The 21,686-nt window shown below is 35.8% G+C and overlaps 1 protein-coding gene and 1 long non-coding RNA gene across 2 annotated transcripts; both read right to left on the bottom strand.

Annotated features, from left to right (window-relative positions):
• Positions 1-3,326: 3,326 nt before the first annotated feature.
• LOC141332917 (NACHT, LRR and PYD domains-containing protein 3-like) lies at positions 3,327-12,711 on the bottom strand. Its single transcript, XM_073837878.1, has 9 exons — positions 12,635-12,711; positions 11,158-11,247; positions 9,301-11,073; positions 9,012-9,185; positions 8,727-8,894; positions 8,377-8,550; positions 5,604-5,777; positions 4,610-4,656; positions 3,327-3,850 (listed from the first exon to the last, which is right to left on the bottom strand). Exons 1-9 carry the CDS (start codon positions 12,709-12,711, stop codon positions 3,327-3,329), a joined length of 3,201 nt encoding a protein of 1,066 aa, XP_073693979.1.
• A 7,057-nt stretch (positions 12,712-19,768) lies between these two features.
• Positions 19,769-21,309, bottom strand: LOC141333998 (uncharacterized). The gene is made up of 4 exons (XR_012355451.1): positions 21,172-21,309; positions 20,970-21,064; positions 20,782-20,880; positions 19,769-20,392 (listed from the first exon to the last, which is right to left on the bottom strand). It is a non-coding gene; the product is annotated as an uncharacterized lncRNA (long non-coding RNA).
• Positions 21,310-21,686: the final 377 nt, after the last annotated feature.

Below are 21,686 nucleotides of genomic sequence, written 5' to 3'. Positions count from 1 at the left end.
TAAAACGAGAATTTGGGGATCGCAATATTGCCAGCCCGATGTCCCGGGGCTATTGTGTTTTCCAGTCGGGCTACCAAAATGTTTCACCGGACTATCTTAAAGTAGAGGGCTCGTGCGGGTCATTACAAACTCATCAATTTAGCCGTATCAAAGTTAAGGCCATAAAAAGTTTTAAATGTATTAAATAGTATAAGAAAAGGCTTAATTAGAAGTTTAAGAGTTAGGGACTTGATTAAAACTTCAAAAGGCAATGATGTCATATTGAATAAACATACACGCTGCACGTTTCAAAGTAAAAACGTGGCACGGATGTCTTTATATGAATGTATCTGAAGGGAACCGACTGTCCTCAGAAACGTGTCGTTGGCATTTTCATTTCATGCCTGATAAAACTGCATTAGGCCGTGTTCACACTTGGTGTCTTTTTTCACAAGAAAAAGTTGACTAGGGCGTTTTTTTAGTAAAAAAAAAAAAAAAAAAAAAGCTGGCCGCGTTCTGTTACAAAAAGCAGCCAAGTGCGTCTTTTGTTGCTATAACAACAGCTGCAACAGTAGCGTAGTGCTGTGTGGTGAAGAAATGTCGAGAAAGAGCCTCTTTGTGATGTATATTATGATAGAGTTGTTTACTCATATCATACAACTCCTTGTGCTCCGAAACTAGTACGATAAGTTTATTTACCGGCAACTTCTCCAGTTTTTTTTTTATTGTTGTTTTTGTTGTTATGGAAACGATAGGTCCCGCTACTCGCTTGTCATTGGTCAGCTGTCAAAAAAGCGCTTGACGTAGGGCGTTTTCTTCAAAAAAGTTCAACTTTTTTCAACTTAAAAAGACGCTCTGAGCTGCAGAAAAAGACGCCGGCGGTGGCGTTTAAAAAAGCGCTCAGGGCTTTTTTGAAAAGACGGTTTACTCCATAGGATTAGAATGTAAAACAGACGCTGGCAGTTTGGAAAAGGACGCCAAGTGTGAACACGGCCTTAATGCTGATTTGTGTACAGCCGTTACTAGGAAACCGTAGAATTTCAGCACTCCTAAAGCGCCCCCTCGTGACAGGGAATGAATTTGCGAATATTCAGCTGTTTAGTAAGATTATTACAAATATTGGCCTATGTTTTGATGCAGCAAACACATAAGAGTTGTAAATGTAAAAGAAGTTATGTGCTTTCTAAAAATCTAAACAATTAAGACAGTTTTAAATAAAAATTATACTTGTTTTAAATAAATTATACTTGATTTATCCATTTTAAAGGTATAAAGGCTGAAATGCCATTGTATAAGATGTTCTGTTTTTGTGAAAATCTGAATTATAAATCATGTCATTTTATGGCTTAATGTTACTGTACATTGTTCAACCCCACTACGGTGTTCATTTTACTTGTGCAGCTCTTAAAGGGTCATAAATTGCCTTAAATTGATATTTAAAAATTCTGAACACTGTAAATAGTGAGAAAAAAAAAGACCTTGATATTTGTGAATAGAAAATCAGATAGGAGTCTAAATGTCAATCAAAAATATTTTCAATGTTTAAAAAATGGTCTTTTTTCATTTGGGCCAGTTAAATTTTATTATTAATTTTATAGTGTCTTTTTGACTACCTTTTAGTACTTTTAGGCTGAAATGTGAAATGTATTGGTGAAAAGCCTTCAAGTTTTAGGAATTTAGTTTATCATATTTTTTTTTTTTTACAGTCATTTTATACCAGTCATTAATGTGTTACCATAGACATTGCCCTACTCCACTCATACAGTATTACTTTTATTTGTGCAGGTCTTAAAAAGCCTTTAAGTTTTATTTTTAAAATACTACAGATACTCAGTAAATTATATTAATTATATATTTTAAATTATATAATTTGTATAATGAATGTTGACTATTTATATGGGGCAATGTTATATGCAATCTAGACAGTTGTTTTTTAATAGCACAATAACATCAGATTTAAAATTAAGAAATCATGTATGTGAATATGTAATTTACCACAGTGCTGGAAAATATTGAAAATGCACCTTGAAAGTGCTTGAAAAGTGCTTGAATTTTACTTTGGAAAAGGTGTAAGAACCCTGTCATTTAAAAAAATATTTAGTTACTATAGTTTGATCAATTACCTGAAATTAAAAAACAAATATTTAGTGATACAATAAGGTACTTCGGTCTGTTGTAGAAGATTTTTTTTTTTTTTTGATAGTATGATGATTTTAATGGGATTTTATAAATTGTTTTTGTGACAATTGTAAAACTTTCTTTTGCTCCCTCTGTGGCTTCTTGATCATTTTTTTAGCTGGTTTCCTCCCTGGAGGAGCACATGTAATAACTTGTTATAATAATGTATTAATAAAATATAGTTTATTTGGTACAAATAGAATTATTGCAATTGTAACATTTACTTTGGTTATTTGTTGTAATTCAAATAATAATGAAATTAAATTAATAGAAAGGACCCCATATCTGCTTTATGCTAATCAGCACATCTAAGAAAATACTTGCTCAAATCACTAAAGCAAAGTTTGCACATTTTCAACACATTTTTTCCCAATCATTAAAACGTTAATAAAAAAAACAAACATTATTATCCGATTTATCTTTTAAAGAATTTACAGTAAATATATTTTATGAAATGCTATATGTGGTAAAGTCAGAAGCTCTTTAGAAGGACATTTTGTGAGAAATCGATATCATTTCACAGTGCAGCTGATGATTCATACAGCATTCGAACATTTGTGACCCTGGAACACAAAACCAGCCATAAGGGTCTTTTTTTATTGAGATATGAAAGCTAAATAGATGATGTTTCCATTAATGTATTGTTTGTTAGGATAGGACAATCTTTGACTGGCATACAACTATTTGAAAATCTGGAATCTGAGGATGCAAAAAAAAAAAAAAAAGAAGAAGAGAAAATTAGTTGTTCAAATGAAGTTCTTAGTAATGCATAATACTAATCTCAGATTATGTTTTAATATATTTATGGTAGAAAATTAACAAAATATCTTAATGGAACATGACATTTCACATATCCATAATCATTTAAAACTTGATCTCAAGTTGATTTGAAATTGTGTTTTATTATTTGTGCACAGACAAAAAAGAAAAATCACATTAATTATAAGAATGGCATGTTCTTAAAGAATCATGATTGTGAAAGGTATGTTTTAACTGAAAGGTCATTTTGAAGAAATATAGATTGATAATCACCACAATTATTGGCTAAAGTACAGATACACAGATCATCACTCACACACTAATCTTACTGTCTATATGAGGTTTTATTACACAAATTTATTCTAGTATGTTATTTCACTGACAGAAAATCAGATGCAGTATCTCATTCTTCAACACAGTTTCACTGAAAATGCTCCCCAAACATCAAATCCAGGATAGAGTGGCTCAGTGAATATGGTCTGGACTGTAACAAGAAGACTCTCTGTGTTTGCAAAGACTCTGTACATAGACAAAGTTCCTGCAATGGGATCCACATACACTCCTATTCTACGACTGCCGAGGGGCTTTAAATTGATATGAGTCAGTATGCCATTGTGCCAGAATGAGTAATTATCACGATAACAGAACAAGCTCCAAGACTTATCACTGTCTTCAAAATAACACTCTTTCTCCTTTCCCTTCCTGCTAATGCTCTTATATGACACTGCTATGGACACAACCCCACTCCACTCAATCTCCCAGTAGCATCGTCCACACACGCTCTCTCTACACAACACCTGATTCACCTCATCAAATCTGTCTGGATTATCAGGATATGGTTGTTTCTCATCCACATAGGTTGCCTTTCTGTTCTCCTCAGACAGAATCAGATTATAATTTGCTGTGTTTGGATCCATTGTGAAAAAACAGGGATCTGAATAAAAGAACAGAGACATTCATAATACAGCAATGATTCTGGGCAGGTTCTAGCATTCACAGCTACTGTACATGTGTTCTGCCCAATTACTTTTCATGTTATATAAAAGCCACCTAGTCGCCATTTTTAGTCTTGCAGAGTTATTCTTTCATGCACTGCACTGTAAAAAAAAAAACTTAAAATTTGTTACCCCTCTGACTTGAAATTTTAGTTCAGTCAACTAAAATATCCCAGTTGTCACTCAAATTAACATGAAGCAACTTAAAAAAATTTAATTTAGTCAACTTGAAATTTTAAGATTTTATATTGGCAGTAGTCAGCGTGTCGCACCGGTTTTTAGTTCAGCACACAAACAGTCTTTGGAGACAGCCTTGGAGACACTTAAGTAAAAGTACAGATCTTACCAGAAAAGGATTTTGGTAGAAGTTGAAGTTACTGTTTAAAATATTACTTGAGTAAAAGTATTTATTGTACTTAAGTTTTTTAAAGTTTTGTAATATTACACATTAAGTACTAAAAGTAAAGTACCTTCAAAGTAGAAAATGGGCAAGTACATAGCAGCACAATGGTGCGGCAATGATTTATTTTAGTATTAGTTACTTGTAATTATGTGTAGCTTACTGTCATTACCATAGTAAGTACATGTAGTAACATGCAAACATGTAACCTTAAAGTAAAGTGGTACCAGTAGTATGAACGTGTGTGTGTGTGTGTATGTGTGTGTGTGTGTGTGTGTGTGTGTGTGTGTAGACGTACATTTGCGTAGTCCTGATGTAATCCTGAACTCTGCTCCATGATCCACACTATAAAAAAAAACATAGTGTCAAATTTAATCAGTAAACACACATACAGACAGCATAATGTGATTAATCAAATTAATCATAAAAGTCTCATTTTGTATTTGAATTTTGATAATCAGTTTAAAATAAAAATAAGTGGATAACCTATGAAATAAAGAAATGTTATTTTGTGATTAATGTTATATTTGATAAACTCAGAAACATATTGTGAGGAATCAATTATATTTCATAGTGTAGCTGATGATTCATATGGCATTCAGACATTTCACATATGCATCATCAATTAAAACCTGATCTTGAGTTGATTTGACATTATTGTTTGTGTATAAATAATAAAACAAAGAATCACATTAATTATAAGAATGACATGTTCTTAAATATGTTTGTGAAAGGGATTTTTTTTTAACTGTAAGTCATTTTGAAAGTAATAATATAGATTGATGTGACACTACAATAAAATACAATATCACCACAAATAGAGGTTAAAGCACAGATCAACACTCGCAGACTTATCTTACCGTCCATATGAGGATTTATTACACACATTTATTCTGATTGTTATTTCACAACCTGGACTTTAGGGGGCAGGTTGTTGACACCACACCATTCAACCAGCTGTGTCATTTCCTTCCTGTAGAGTGTTTCATTATTGTTGCTGATGAGACCTACCACAGTTGCAGTTAAATGGAGGGCCTGATGTTGGTTCAGTGTTATTTGTAAATTGTTTTAATGATTAAAACAATGCTGGATTTATATCAGAGGACAATATTGTTTTGTTGCCACTAGAAACATAACTTCTGCATTGATTCTATGACAGTTTGCCACACATACACACACACACACACACACACACACACACACACACACACACACACACACACACACACACACACACTGAGGAGTAAAAAACTTAAAACAATAACATTAAAATCTTTTGCTGCTGGACATACTTGAGTTTGGCCAGTTTGTAGTTTAGATCCTCCAATTTTTCAGAGAGCAGCTTGATTCCCGAATCTCCTGGGTGATTGTAGCTCAGATCCAGCTCTCTCAGATGTGAAGGGTTTGAACTCAAAGCTGAAGACAAATAACCACAGCCTTCTGCTGTCACCATACAGCCAGACAATCTATAAACACAAAGCAATAGTCCACATCACATTAGTTTGGCAATCAAGACATCACAAACACAACAATTTATGCAGAAGCTCTTATTTTCTGCAGTTTCAGTAAAAAAAGTAACAAATGTGAAGTAAACAGAAACATTTATAAAATTTTATACTTCTGTAAAGTACAGAGAACAGGAACAATGTATTTGCCATTTTTTGTTTTTCTCACTGTGATATTTCATAAAAGATCATTAAATGCTTATTTAGCATTAGCACACGGAAACAAATATTGCACTAAATCAGTGGACAAAATATTTTTTCATTAACATTTTGTATTTAAATGTAACATTTGAATACCCTGGAAATCCAGAGATCTCGCGAGAGCACAATTTGAATTGTCTCTGCAAGACACTCGAGCAATGATGCATGTTACTGCAATACGTAAGCAATAGTGGGAACCAATCAAATCGGTGCATCTGATGTAGGCGGGCCAGAGGCGAGCTAAGCTGATGACGACAGCGCTGCGACGTCCGGAATCATTTAGTAAACATTGAAAGAGATCTATTCTACAGATGAAAATCAGTTGTTTGAAACGGCTTTGGCCGCTACAAAAGAGGAACAGAAAGCCGCGCTCGAATCGTTCCTTTGCAAGAAGGACGTTTTTGCTGTTTTGCCGACTGGATACGGCAAGAGTTTAATCTATCAGTTAGCTCCGCTGGTAGTTAAGCACGAAGAGGAACAGATCCGAAGCGGACAATGCCAGATAGCATTCGGCAGTCTCGAGTCCTGGCAGTTAAAAAAGAAGTGGTGATAAATGTTATCGAACAAGGTCTACCGAGACAACCTGATCGGGATTGTGGTGGATGAGGTCCATCTCATTTACAAATGGTAAGAGTCACTTGGTAAACTTACTGTAACGAAAAACGGAACTATTCAACAGTAATGCAGTAGCCTAACTTGGACAGGATGATATGTCTCGCTGCTGAATGAAACGCTAGCGTCCATCCACATATTAGTTGATAGTTAATGAATAGTTTGATCGGACCTTATTGTTTTAATGAGATTGATTCGGCTGTCGTAATTAATAGTTATTAATCTTGTCACATTGTTTATGTTATAACATTGAAATCCACTCTTATATGTTCACCGTCGCTCTGGATACGTCACACCATGTATTGTTGTGATTGGTCTAGAGTTATCCAATTGCGTGCAGTGAGAATTTTAAACGCACGCTTGGTGCTGCCCCTCGAGTTAGGTCCTTTTCATTGCTTGAGGCCAGACCCATAATCTTAATAGATTAGGGTCTGGATTTTTCCAGGCTAACATTTGAAGGCATTTGCAGTGAATTGTAGTAAAACACTGCTCCTGAAATCTTATATTGACAAAATGTTGCAGACATTTCATGAAGTTCCCAGCCATTGAGGACATCCAGAAGAAACACTGTTTGTGTCGAGCACGCAGTATTCTTAAGGAACTGTTTTCTCTCCTGCCTTCCGGCAGGCACTTCAGATGCCCCAGGACAAGAACCTGCAGACTGAGGAACAGCTTCTTTCCCAGAGCTGTCTCCTTATTGAACTCTGCCCCCCATTGACACCTTTGCCCCCCTCACACATCCCTTCACTCCCCCATAACCATTGCACTATTTTATATTCATTGCACCACACTGTACATACCCATTTGTAAATGCACGTATCATTGCACAATACATTTGTAAATTTATATACAATAAATATATCTATACATGTCTATTTGTAATCCCTGTTTATAGAAAATGGCAACCTGTACATTTTGTTCATATCTATTTGCAAATTCCTGATTACAGTTAATAGCAACGTGTATATAATGTTCATCAATTGTAAATCTCTGATTATAGTTAATGGCAACCTGTATATTTATGCTCACAGTACATCCACCTGTAAATAAACCCATATTTTCTCCCTGCACATATCCCCTATAAGTGCACTTATAACTTATACCTTTATCCTGCACTCAACTCCTGGTTAGACCTAAACTGCATTTCGTTGCCTTGTACTTGTACATGTGTAATGACAATAAAGTTGAATCTAATCTAATCTAAAGATATAAAGAATCATACCAACTTGTGAAAAATGGGCATCCGATGTCACCTTTAAATAATTTAAGAGCTGAAATCTAGTCCTAGCACTTAGGTATTTTTATGAATCACACTTTCTTAGGTGTATAAATAAAAATAAAATAAGAACAAAAGACATAATTCTTAGAATTTTTGCACACTTAAGATTACATTTTTACTGTGCATGGCTTTATGCATATGGCCCCTGCTCATTAGCTGCTTGTATGTAAATGAACACTGTGTCAGACTGTTTAATAATGTAATCACATTACAATCCTCCCAGTTTGATAATCACACTAAACCATATCACATTCACAACCATGATATGCTAAGTGTGCCCTGCACACACAGCCACTAGATGGCAGCGTTTGCTCAGTCAGTGCTGTTGGAAAATGATCCTCAGATTTAATCTACATGAGTTATAATTTTCATACAGACATCAGAAAATACTGAAATATTTCCATATTTTGTGACAAAATTTAACAGCCATTTTTGTGATATAATTTGTTTTAAGAGAAAACAATTTACCTCAGAATCTCCAGCTGACAGTTTGTACTCTTTATTCCATCAGAAAGAAGATTCACACCAGAATCCTGCAGGTCATTGTTACTCAGGTCCAGGTCTCTCAGAACAGAGTTTGAGGACTGTAAAACTGATGCCAAGCTTTCACAACACTGATGAGTGAGCTTACATAAGGAAATTCTGAACAAGAACACAAATTAGATACAGAATAATTATTAGCAGTGTGATTTTTAGTAATTACCTTAATAAAGTTCTCAACACAGGTTCGGAAAAAGTCTAATCATCCTTTCTGTCAATCATCATAATCGTATAGCAGCAGTCATTGAAATCCACAGGGAAGTACTTAAAACTCAAACCTCAGTATTTCCAGGTTACAGCTCTTTAGTCCATTAGAAAGAAGCCTCACTCCCGAATCCTGCAATTCATTGTTACTCAGGTCCAGCTCTCTAAGGACAGAGCCTGGCACTTGTAAAACTGATGACAAACTCTCACACGATTGTGCAGTGAGATTACATATAGCCAATCTAAACAAAACAAAACAAAACAAAAATAAACTGAATTAGATACATATTAGATCTCACTAGTGTACTTTTTAGTTATTAACTTAATTTGGAGGCAATTTTAGTAATTGAAACTCAAACCGCAGTATCTCCAGTTGACAGTTTGGACTCTTCAGTCCATCAGAAAGCAGCTTCACTCCAGAATCCTGCAGGTCATTGTTGCTCAGGTCTAGCTCTCTAAGATTGGAGTTTGATGATTGCAAAACTGATGACAGTCTCTCATAGGACTGAACAGTGAGATTACAGCAATTGAGACTAAAAAAAAAAGAAAAGCTGACCACACAAATACCTCCTCAGCTAAGAAAACATGCTCAAATCATAAATGTGTGTATAGCAGTAAAGTGTAGTAAGTGTTTCCAGGATTACCTACCGAACTGATCTAAACTCTTTAAACACAGGCAGCAGTTTCTTAAAAAAATCATCTGCTGTATGTTGTTCTCCAATAAGCAGTTTTAGATCGAAAACATCCATTCTCTGCTCTGATGTCAGCAGCACATAAACCAGAGCTGATCTCTGTGAAGAGGAAAGGTTGGTTTCTCCTATTTTTCCCATTCTCAGATAATGCTGGATCTCCTGCATCATTGAATTATCACCCAGTTCATTCAGACAGTGGAACAGATTGATGGATTTCTCTGGAGAGTGATTCTCCATGATCTTTTGTTTGATGTACTCAACTGTTTCCTCATTATTGTAGGAGCAGCTTCCTGCCTGTGGCAGTAGTTTTCGTAAGAGAGTCTGATTGGACTCCACTGAGAGACCCAGAAGAAAACGCAGGAAAAGATCCATATTTCCATTATTAATCTGTAAAGCCTCATCCACAGCTTTCTGATGCAGCTCAGATAATGAAACATATTTCATCCAGCTAAAAATCCAGCCAAGGAAACTTTGGTCAAAAATGTTTATGTTTTTGTCTATAAAGGAGAAGTGTGCATATAGAGCTGCTAGATGTTCCTGAATACTCAGATGAACAAAACAGAAGACTTTCCCCTGATTCAACTCTTCTCTGAAGATCTGAGTGCACAATCCTGAGTACACTGATACTTCTGTCTCATCAATGCCACACTCTCTCAGGTCTTCCTCATTGAAGATTAGGTTGCCTTTCACAAGCTGCTGGAAAGCCAGTTTCGCCAGTTTGAAGATCATGTCTTCTGTCAAGTTTTTCTTATAGTCCTTCTCATGTTTGATGTTGGTCTGAAGAATCAGGAAGTGTGTGTACATTTGAGTGAGAGTTTTTGGAATCTCTCCGCTCTCTGTTTGACTCAACATCTTCTCTAGAACAGCGGCTGAGATCCAGCAGAACACTGGGATGTCACACATGATGTAGAGGCTTCTTGATGACTTTAAGTGTGAGATGATCCTGTCAGCCAGACTCTGATCACTGATTCTCTTCCTAAAGTATTCCTCCTTCTGTGGCTCATTGAATCCTCGTAACTCTGTCACTCGATGGACACACTCAGAGGGGATGAGATCAGCTGCTGCTGGTCTGGAGGTGATCCAGATGAGAGCAGAGGGAAGCAGATTCCCCACAATCAGGTTCATCAGCAGCACATCCACTGAAGCTGATTCATTTACATCACACAACCTCATATTGCTCTGAAAATCCAGTGACAGACAACACTCATCCAGACCATCAAAGATGAATAAAACTTTATATTCATCACTGGATATTTCCATTTCCTTGGTTTCAGGGAAAAAGACATGAAGAAGATCTGAAAGACTGAGTGTTTTGTCCTTCATCAAGTTGATTTCTCTGAAAGGAAGTGGAAATATGAGCTGGATGTCCTGATTCTCTTTCCCTTCAGCCCAGTCCAGGATGAACTTCTGCACAGAGACTGTTTTTCCAATGCCAGCGACTCCTTTTGTCAGCACAGTTCTGATGGCTTTGACTTGTCCAGGTAAAGGTCTAAAGATGTCACAGCATTTGATGGCTGTGTCCTTTGTTGCTGCTCTTCTGAATTGTGTCTCAATCTGTCTCACCTCATGCTCATTACTGATTTCTCCACTCTCATTCTGACTTTCTGTAATAGAGAACTCTGTGTAGATCTCATTCAGTAGTGTTTGGTTTCCTATCTTTACTGTTCCCTCATAAGGAAACTGAAACTTCTGCCTCAGGTTTAATCTAAATGTGTTGAGGACTTTATGGCTGTAAAATAAACATTATTAATCTGGTCAATACGAACAATGCCTAAAATCATGTATTCAAATGTCTTTTATAGAGATTGTATACCTTAGACCAGACTGTGCCTGATCTATAGACATGTCACTCTTCTTAGACACACAGCTGGACTCTGGTTCTGATCTCTGCTGCTGAACTGGACTAAAACAAAAGATGCTTATTATTAATACATCACTAATTTACATTAAATTACTTTATTTATTATATATTTATATATTATAACATTTATTTATGATTAAAGAAACCAGGAGAAGGGCGACTTAAATACACAAACAGGAAAAGAGACCATGGTTGACAACAATTTGACACAATGACAGACTGCAAACCAACATGAAAAGCAATGGGGGCCTCTAGTGGCCAAAAATTACTCCATGACCTTGACAGTTGTAGACTATTACTTTTCTGAATACCACAGTTAGTGCATCTTCCTGAATTTTTATTTGTTTTTGTAATTAATTTATTTCTTCTTATTTTATTGCCGTGTTTACTTTTGTAATTGTGTTATATAAACTCATTCACATTCTTCTCTTCACTCTCTTAAGGGAGTCTCCAAACTCATACTTTCTAATCATCCTACTACTTGTCTACTTTATCCTATTCCATCTCATCTCCTTCAAGCTATTTCTCCTGCAGTTGTACCTGCACTCACACCATCCCATCACTTCATACAGGTGTTTCTCCCTCTACATTTAAACAAACTTGTAAATAACCCCTCTGCTTAAGAAACCCACCCTTGTCCAAGAACTACAAACTGGTTTCCCTTCTTTCTATTAGTGCAAAAACATTTTACTTGAACGAGCGGTGTTCAACCAAGTCTCTGCCTTTCTCACAAAGAACAACCTGCTGAACAGCAATCAGTCTGGTTTTATTTAACTGAGACAGCCTTGCTCTCAGTTTTTGAAACCCTAAGACAGCAAAAGAGCAGATTCCAACCAAATCTTTAACACTTATCTTGCTGGATCAGTCTGTGCTTTTGACACGGTTAACCACCAGATCCTCCTGTCAACCCTATTGGCAAAGGGCTTCTCAGAAACGGCACTCCAGTAGTTTGAATTCTACCTCTTAGACAGGTCCTTTAAGGTATCTTGGAGAGGTGAGGTATCTAAGTCACAACATCTAGCTACTAAAGTACCTCAGGGCTCAGTTCTTGGACAACTTCTCTTCTCTGGCATCACTAGATACTGTCATTCAGAAACATGGCTTTTCAAAAAGCAATTACTGCTTTGCTGATTACACTCAACTCTACCTCTCGTTCCATCCTGATGATCCGATGATTGCTGCTTGCATCTCAGCTTGTCTAACTGACATTTTTTGCTGGATGAAGGATCATCATTTTCAACTCAACCATGCCAAGACAGAACTGCTTGTGGTTCCATCAAACCCATTGTTTCATTAAATTACACCATGCAGTTAGGCACAAAAACATTAGAGTGGTGATTTATGATCAGCTGTTTTACTCAGACCCATACTCAGAATTTTTGCTCTGCATTTAACTCATCCAAGTGCACACACAGTAGGGATTACACACCCCGAGTAGTGGGCAGCCATATTGCTGTGGCGCTCAGGGAGCAGTTGGGAATTCGGTGCTGTGCTCACCTCAGTCATGGCATTGAGTTATTCACTCCCCCACTGACTTTTAGAAGTTAGATGTCTAGTATATTCAGTCTATTGTTGAGTGCTTCACTTGTTTGGTGATTATGCCTGCATGTAGTGCTTTAAATTCTGAGGGGGTTTTGGGGCTTTGGAGAAGGTTTGACATGACCTGACATTTGTGATTGCACTGTATTGTACACAGCACAAATTGTGCTACAATAATATGTGGGCGGCATGAATGTACGTTTGTATTTTGAGAACTGTAGACTGTTTTTGCTTTAAAATGAAAAAAAAATGTAAAAATCATACTGCTCACTCAATAAAAAAACTATATATTGATTTAACTTTTGTAAGACATATGTGTTTGAAAGGCTGTATGCGAGACAGTGACAATGGCCATGAATATTTATTCACACATGAAAAAGCCAACGGCCCCTCCCCTAATCCCATCAGTTTGACTGTGACTGTAAGGAGAGTAAAATAATGGGGGTGAATGTGTTGTTAGATGTCTAGCATATTCAGTCTATCTTACAAAGCTTTATGGCTGGTCTGGTCAGTGTGCATGTGACAACTATCTCCCAAGCTTTACACAAAGCTGGCCTGTATGGCAGGGTGGCACAAAAAAAAAATTCTAAAAAAGTGTCATATCTCGTTTGCGCTATGCAAAAACACTTGGAAGAGTCTGACACCCTCTGGCAAAAGGTGCTATGGTCTGATGGGACCAAAGTAGACCTTTTTGGACTGAACTCCAAGTGCTATGGTTAGCGAAAAACAAACAAAGCACACCACCCAAAACACACCATACATACTGTGAAGCATGGTGGTGGCAACATTATGTTGTGGGGGTGTTTCTCTATAGCTGGGACTGACTGATTGGTCAGGATTGAAGGGAAAATGGATACATCCAAATTCTTGAGGAAAACCTGCATCCCTCTGCTAAACAGCTAAAGATGGGCAGGTCATTGTAAAAGAGGGACAGAGATTATTAATATTAGTACGCAGATGGAAATATGCATTATGTCTAATATTATTAACATACTTCATACTGCTTGTATCAGTGAGTAAGACCTTCAGCACTGCTGAGTTTTTTTGTTGAGTTGAGTTTTAGAAAGTTGGCTGAAAGACCGTCTTTAATTTGAGTTAAACATCTGGACAATGAAGGTGGAGGAAATGAACTAGAGGGCTTGGAACACAGGTAGAGCTGGCTGTCGTCGGCATAGAGGATGGACATCATCTTAATTTAAAATGCTTCTTCTGTTGTGAGCCTGAGCACTCCTCTAAAGAGTTTAAAAAATGAAATCTTTGTGGATCCTTCTCATCTGTTCCTTTGTCTTTCTCCATGTTAACGGTAGCATCTCAGTTTCATGCATGCTACACGTGAGTTAACCACACCCACTAATTTACATGTCACTGTATACATGAAATGAAAAAAATCTGTTATGGTTGACATTTTAATGATACATAACATTATACCACCCAGTCCTAGAGGTAGGTTTAGATTTCTGGAATTTCTGGATTTGTGCTGCAATGGTTGCTAAAGTGAAAGCATAAAAAGTAGAGTGCAAGGTCACATAGTATCCAGGATAAATGGGATCATAGCCTAAATTACTTTATTTGCATGACAAATGTCGAGAGCGCATTATTGTTATGCGGGGGCAAGCACAAATCCCTCCTTTGCAGGTGGATTCTCTTCATTCACACAAAATGAACAGGTTTTCTCTCGCTTACATGTGCACGCTCAGAAACATAAATCAGTACATATGATAAAGGATGTAAATCAGTATTTACATAACAGCATAACAGTAGAAAGTGTATCAGTCTCACACGTGTCCCGCAACAGATTTATTGGCAGGTGGTCACCCTAAGCCAGCCTCATCACACACTTTCAGGACACCTCTTCCTTGAGCAACCTGCAACACTGCACCTAATTCAATAATTTTACAGACTGAGGTGATTTAAGATCATTTCTTGGTGTGTTTGACGCACATGCTTCACAACTGGTCGAACAAACAATGTTTTCATAAGCACTAATTAAATGCAGCTTTTAAAGGGGAACCATGGTTACACCTGTAACCTGAAATAATTTCAATATTGACCAAAATAATCATGCCATATCAAATACAACAAACAAAGCATAAGAAAAATTTCCCATCTCCTGTAGAAAATGCATGATAGTATAAAATGTTGTATTATAATCATATTTTATTCAAATGTTTATTTAAAAAACTTTATTTATGAAAAACACTTGGTTAACATAAATATTTAAGGTGTTACTAAAAGTACCTTGAATTTTCATTTCTGGATTTTTGTGTGTCATTCATGATGGCTCTGAACAGGTTGATCTCCACTGATTCTGGATATAAATGACAAACAATACAAAAATGAAAATAAAAAGTTAAACAATGACCTTTAGTTAAAAAAAAAGTTAAACAATAGCCTTTATAGTTCGTCTGAATTGATCTTGAGAGCTGGAGAAAAATGACAAAAGACCAAGATCACTCAGATACTTAAGGTTATTCACATGGAAACACAAATGCTGTTTAGACTTCAGAAGAATCAGCACAATGTAAGAAACAATATTTATTTATTTATAGTTTTTTAGGAGAAAATAATCATACATACCGATTCACAGAAATCCTTCAGTTTTTCCAAAAAAGTAGCTACACAAAAAAATCCTGTGCTGATGATTTTGTTAAAGATATTCCCTCTGGTAAATGGTCGACTCTGTCTGCTTAAAATGGCAAAAAAATTAAACTGAAAGTAAACTTCAGAGTTGATTCATGAGATAGCAGCATGTCATGGGTTGCCAGATCCTGTAAAAATGTCCAGCCCAAAACCTGCCAAAAGAAACCAAAGTTAGCTCAGTTTAATTGCTGCCAAGTCCACATGGAATTGGGCTACTGTTAAAATACTGTTATTAGGTTTTACACATACACTCTATGTCTATGGCGAATTGAAGGTTTTCTGATGTTTCAGTGTGAATGACAAACTTTTGGAAAATGCAAGTGTAGACAGAGAGTGTTTTAAAACAAAAATTCAGTTTTCAAATTTTTCTGGATTAATGTAGACATAGCTACACACACACACACACACACACACACACACACACACACACACACACACACACACACACACACACACACACACACACAGAGAAAGACAACTTGCAAACCATGACAATTAGTGCATTTATAGTAGCCTATGGGGGTCCAGTTTGAAATGTAATAAAAACAAGCTAATCGCAAAACATCTGGCCACCATGTAAACATGTCAACCCAAAATGCGCTCTGCTTCACTTATGTTACATAGAAAACCCAGAGCTGTCTTGTGAGAAACTGTTTTGAAGGGACAGAAGATATGTAAAGACGTGAGGAATTAAACAAGGTTTATACATAAGAGATTGTTTTAAAGTGACTTGAAAGTAACAAACTGGAAAATAATGTTAATGTGGCAATTTGAGCTCAATTACATCTTACAATATGTAATGACATGACATGACTTGTTTACATTCACTCACACGTGTTTATTTTGACGTGAATTTGTGAATTGAGTGTGTCCATTTTTTGTGTGTGCTCACAAAGCTTTCATTGGGTGGAAAAAAGATAGAAATAATTTTCAATTCTCTAATAAATGAAAGCATTTTGAACTAACTCCATCCTCCTGTGATTGTAATGCTGATATATGTGCCGTCATGGTCACTGGATCAACATGAAAACAGTATGAAGCTGGGAGACAATGACCAGCAGTAAAGTCTAAAATATAACCTACTCCAGAGATATAAATCTGCTAGGAAAACGCAGAAAAACTGGTTTCATTTGTTTTGCATGAGTTGGGGCATGCGCTCTAAAGTTGTTTACAGCTTCAGTAACAGTAAGTGCGCAGCAGCGATGCTCATGGGAACAGTTCATGCAGAGTTTACCGCACACACAAACTACCAAGTAGAAATGAGTGTCCATTAATTATAAGACATAGGTTGTGATATTATCTGTTACATTTATTCCCATTGAACAGTCATTTTAAATAAACATTATTAACGTAGTGTTTGTATATATTTATCTTCATACTCATGTTTGTATTTTGTATTTTCAGAGCCACACATTTATCCACATTCAATAAAGACCATCTGGATAATTTAAGTGAGACATCATTGATCTGACCAGACAAACTGTAGCCTTCACCCCAACCTGGACTAGCTATAGACTGCGAATTCCCAAGATTTTTCAGAGAGGAAGAATACCACCGTTTGCCTCATAGCATAACCCTCATAAAATGGCAACTGCAGTAAGCAAGCAATTCCTAACAGAATGGCTTCTAACTAAATACAAATTGGTCTCAGCTGGGTGTAACGTTACAGGATTTATCATCGTGTTAATGTTCTTAGATTTGGTGAACAAAATGATTACTGTTGTACTAAAATGTAATTAGAACAAAAATCCAAAAAGAATGTAATCTTTATCAGTTATCATCTAGCATATGTTAACTATATAATAGTGCCTTTTCATGATGTATTTTATTATGTACTGCACACTGATTGCATGACTAAAGGTCCTTTGCTTTTACTTTGTGTCCCCTGTATTTTTTAACAATGTTACCTAACTTGGTCTTCTCAGACAGGCTTCAGAGTGGAAATCAATGAGCGCAACAAACCACACTTATTCTATGAGGGAGAACACGTCACCATACAAGATATGAAAACAAAACCTGATATAATCCTACAAGAACAACAAGTTCAAAGTTATCTTTCCAAAGTCATCCCAGATTATCCAACTCCTGTTGAATTCGACATCACCGAACTGACCCATGTCACTAACAAGACAAGAGTTGAAGAGATCTTCAAGTCAGGAGGATTTAAGGGTCTTGACAAAGATTCATTTTCATGGTGGAGCCTGAAGATTAATCAAACTGATATAAGAGCAGCTGAGGAGCGTTACTTAGAGAGTAAGTTTCCAAACAGAAGCGAAGAAGAAAAAACAGCTCAGCAGCAGTTCCTGAGTCAATTCACCACATCGCCTGAATTCAACCTTGAAATCTCACGCTACGGCAACTTCCGCTTCACGTTTCCTCTGACTGAACTGATGGACGCCTACAAGAAGCAGAAATGTGATGGTGAAGAGCCCGTTCTCCGGATATATGGGACCAAAGTTTTCAGGAAGGAGATTGAGTATGTTGTTCTTGTTCACAGCCCTGAGTTCAATGAGCAGTTCTGTCGATTTCCAGAGTTAACATCCAGCCCATTGGTTGCTTGTGATGGAAAAAAAATCATCTGGAGAGCCCAAGCCATTTGTGAAACTCACACAATTCAAATTGTAATCCATGGAAAAACAGTACTGACAGAACCCATGCGTTCATTTCAGTATTATGTGTGGGATCATATTAGCCTTGTCTTTCACACCAAAGACGTCCTGACTTTGCCTAAAAGGAAGCTGAAGGCAAGCCTCGGATAGTGTGCATTGGATCTAAATGTAAACCTTTCAAACGGAGATGAATTTCCCCGTTCAGCAGCTGAGGAATTCTTTAAAAGCTTGCCAGATGATGATGAAGAAGAACACGCTGAAAAAGAAGAGCCTATATCTGTGGAGGTGAAAACGGAAGTGGAATAAAGGTTTTCAGTTTTGCGGCTTTGTATGGTTTTGCTCTTCCTGTAGGTGAAATGGTAAATTATAAGATCACCTTTTTTACCTAATGCTCTCTGTCATTGTTTAATCAATCTAGCAGTGTTTGAACTCTTGCAAAGATGAAGATAAAGATTTTAATTTGTATGTTAGTGCTGTTAGTTACCCAGCATGCCTTGTGATTTTGTCTGTGATGAATTGATAACTGTCAATAAAGCATATCCTGCTCAAGAAGTATATTTTTTTGTATCCTCATAACATATGCTGTCACAAACATGACACAACCTCATTTTACAACTAGAAAAAAAAAAAAAAACTTGAAAAACTAGAAATGCATGGTGTTTCTGTAATGTCTCTCAGTCAAATGTACATTATTTTGTAAACTGATTTCCACTTTAGTGTTTATATATTAAAGAAATGCCACCAAATCTGTGCTTACAAAACAATTGCCAAAATTATATAATATCGGCATATTTATATCAGTGGAAACTCAAACAGTGTAAGTGAGTTGTTCAAAACCTTTCTTTTTAGTAAACTCTGTGTACACAAACAATGTTCTCAATGCTGGAGTTTATGTGTAGAGACCCAGGCGATACTTTGAGCAAAGTTTGACTGTGTCCAGCTGTCTTAGTGTTGTAAAAATATCGATTTTGATTCGCTCAAAGTTATGCCCCTAGTTCTCCCATTCATCGGCCACTGACCACAAAACTAAATCACGGTCAATCTCAAACATGGCTCGTTTGTCGTAATTATGCTTTTAGATATAAGTTTGTCTCGTTTACAGAAAGAAAAAAAAAGCCCAGGCTGCATTTTGTCAATAGTTATCCTTTAATGTTAATCAAAGAACAAAAGAAAGTCATGAAGTGACTGAATAAACACATTTCATAAATTTAATGAGGATGAATCAGTATTTTATTTATGGAAGGAAAAGTATTGAGTGTTTTTACACTTTTGATTTCAAATTCTATAACTGACATTCATTTGTTTGTTGTTTTATTTATGCTATTGCAAATTGATTTGTTTGTTCCTAATATTACTTGTCTCTAACAATTTAATGTTGGAAATTTATATTAGTCTAGCTGTTTTCTCTGTGGTATTTTTGGGTAAAACCGTACACTGTAAAAAATATGATGTGCTATCTACTTAAAAAAAATATGGTAACAATATTACACGTATTATTTTTAAGCAGTTTTTAAGGCCTGATTTTTTTAAGTAGAATTTACTTGAAGAAATCATGTAAAAAATCCTAAATTATTTAGCCAAACACATGATGATTTTAATATTATTAGTAGAATGAGCTTTTTTATTTTAAGCAAATAAAACACAAGTTACTCATATTTATTAAGAAAAATTACTTAATAATAATAATAATAATATATATATATATAATATATATAAAAAAAAAAACATTTTATAAAGAAATAAATACATAATGCATTTTTGGTGTTAAACATGCTTTTATTCAATATTCAACTTGTATCAAAATTGTAAACGCTATCAGTAAAATTGTCTTTGAAACAGCCGTTTTAAGATCTGAAAAACGTAAATAATTTGACAATTTATGTCATCTTGAATATTGCATATTTAAAATCTTAAATTCTACATTCTTGACAAAACCTGGCCGAACTTGTGTATAGAATAGATCACATAAAATCAGTTAATCTGTTGTTGAACAAGCTGCTGAATGATCTCAAAACCTAAATCAATCAATCACAGCTGGGCATTTTCACCAAAACTTGGTAACATGAGCTCACTTCACTTCACAATGAAATTTGTCTCTCAAAATTTAACACAAGTTTGTTTTCGAGTGATTGTAATTTGGGGGAAAACTTGTATACGTCCAGTTCCAAGAAAAGCTTCTGAAAGGCCTCGAGTGTGTGCCTCAGTTGTTTGGGATAGGTGAGGTTTAGTGCATATGTGAGTCCAAGAAGAATTGCGTAGGCTCTAGCCAGATTTCTCAAGCCAGCCATGACTTGTGCACCCTTCAAGACAATGCTGAAGTACTCCTGGTCATCCTTCTTGCAGACAGCAAATTTCATCACGTGCTGCAGGAGAATTTGCTGCACATCCTCATTGTCACACTGTAAAATAAACAGTGTATTTTATTAAGAAGGTCTGTTATACAGTTATGTGTGCAAGATATTCAAAAATGTTACTCCATTTCTAGATTCATATTTCTGTAACACTGTAAAACTAAAAACCCAAAATGTGTTTCAGTGGACTGTGAAGACTGAAACTACAAAAAACTCAAGTATAGTATGACTTATGACAGACAAGATGTTTTCAGAAATCTTTGCAATGCTATTTTATTGCATTTATATAGCTGACACTAAGTTTTTGTAAACAAACCATGTTTACATGAGGAAAGTAGTCATGTTTAAGCAGTATTTCTCATTTTGTAAAGAAAAACAAAAATGTTAAATGCAGTTTTCTTAAACAATAAACATCTGAAGTAGTTTTAGACACTTACACTGTACTCCTGGATAAGGTCTTCCTCCTTTTCACCTAGGTAATTGACCAAGCAACGGAGGACAACATCTCTTGTCTCTTCTATGTCTTGATGTGGTGTCTCAGGCAACAAAAGTGTAGAAATTAGTAATATTACCCAATAATAATGAAAAATACCAATCAAATAATAATAAAAAATAATCAAAATACCTGCTGAAAGGCACCCATTTTCTTCTTCAAAATCTGCCCAAGCGTTCCTCCTTTGCAGGAAAATATTGTGAAAAGTATCTAAATTCTTCATTAATCTAAAAAATGAATCACACAAACACTGATTAGAAATATGTTCAGTTGACAACCACATTATTATCTGAGATGGTGTTAAATTACTATACAGAAAATTCAAAATTTCTACCTGGAGAACGTCAAACAGAGCAGGCCAGCGACCTTTAAATTTTATTCTTTGTGGACATACCTGAGATTCCTTCGTGAACACTAATGCCTTATTTACCGCAAAGATGTTTGTATTTTTTGAACGTTGTTTTGCTTCTATGGCTCTATGGCTTTTGCGACTTGCTTTGTGTGAGAGGGCGCCCTCTAACGTCGAGTATGAATGAGAAATTGAAAATAACGCCGGTAAAATCTAATCCTTTTTACAATTTGAAGCGAATATATAAGCACAGAAATACTCTTAGAAGTTTTTTAAGTTTAATCATAAAAACTGACCAGTATCTTGTTTGATGCATGGCCACAATTATTTTGCTTTGTGCAGTAGCCTCTGAAAGTGCATGTGAGGAGTTTTATGAGCTAGATATCAAATTACGGTTCCTATATTACATCAAATTACATCGCATAGTTGGATACCTTTATTTAAAAAAGAATAAATTCGACGTGGTCATTGTTCCAGCCAGCCAAAATTATCACTGTTGT

This window comes from Garra rufa, chromosome 4, assembly GCF_049309525.1.
Source record: "Garra rufa chromosome 4, GarRuf1.0, whole genome shotgun sequence".
Classification (NCBI taxonomy): Eukaryota; Metazoa; Chordata; class Actinopteri; order Cypriniformes; family Cyprinidae; genus Garra; species Garra rufa.
The sequence above is the reverse complement of the archived record's forward strand: the minus strand, read 5'-3'. Positions and strand labels throughout refer to the sequence as shown.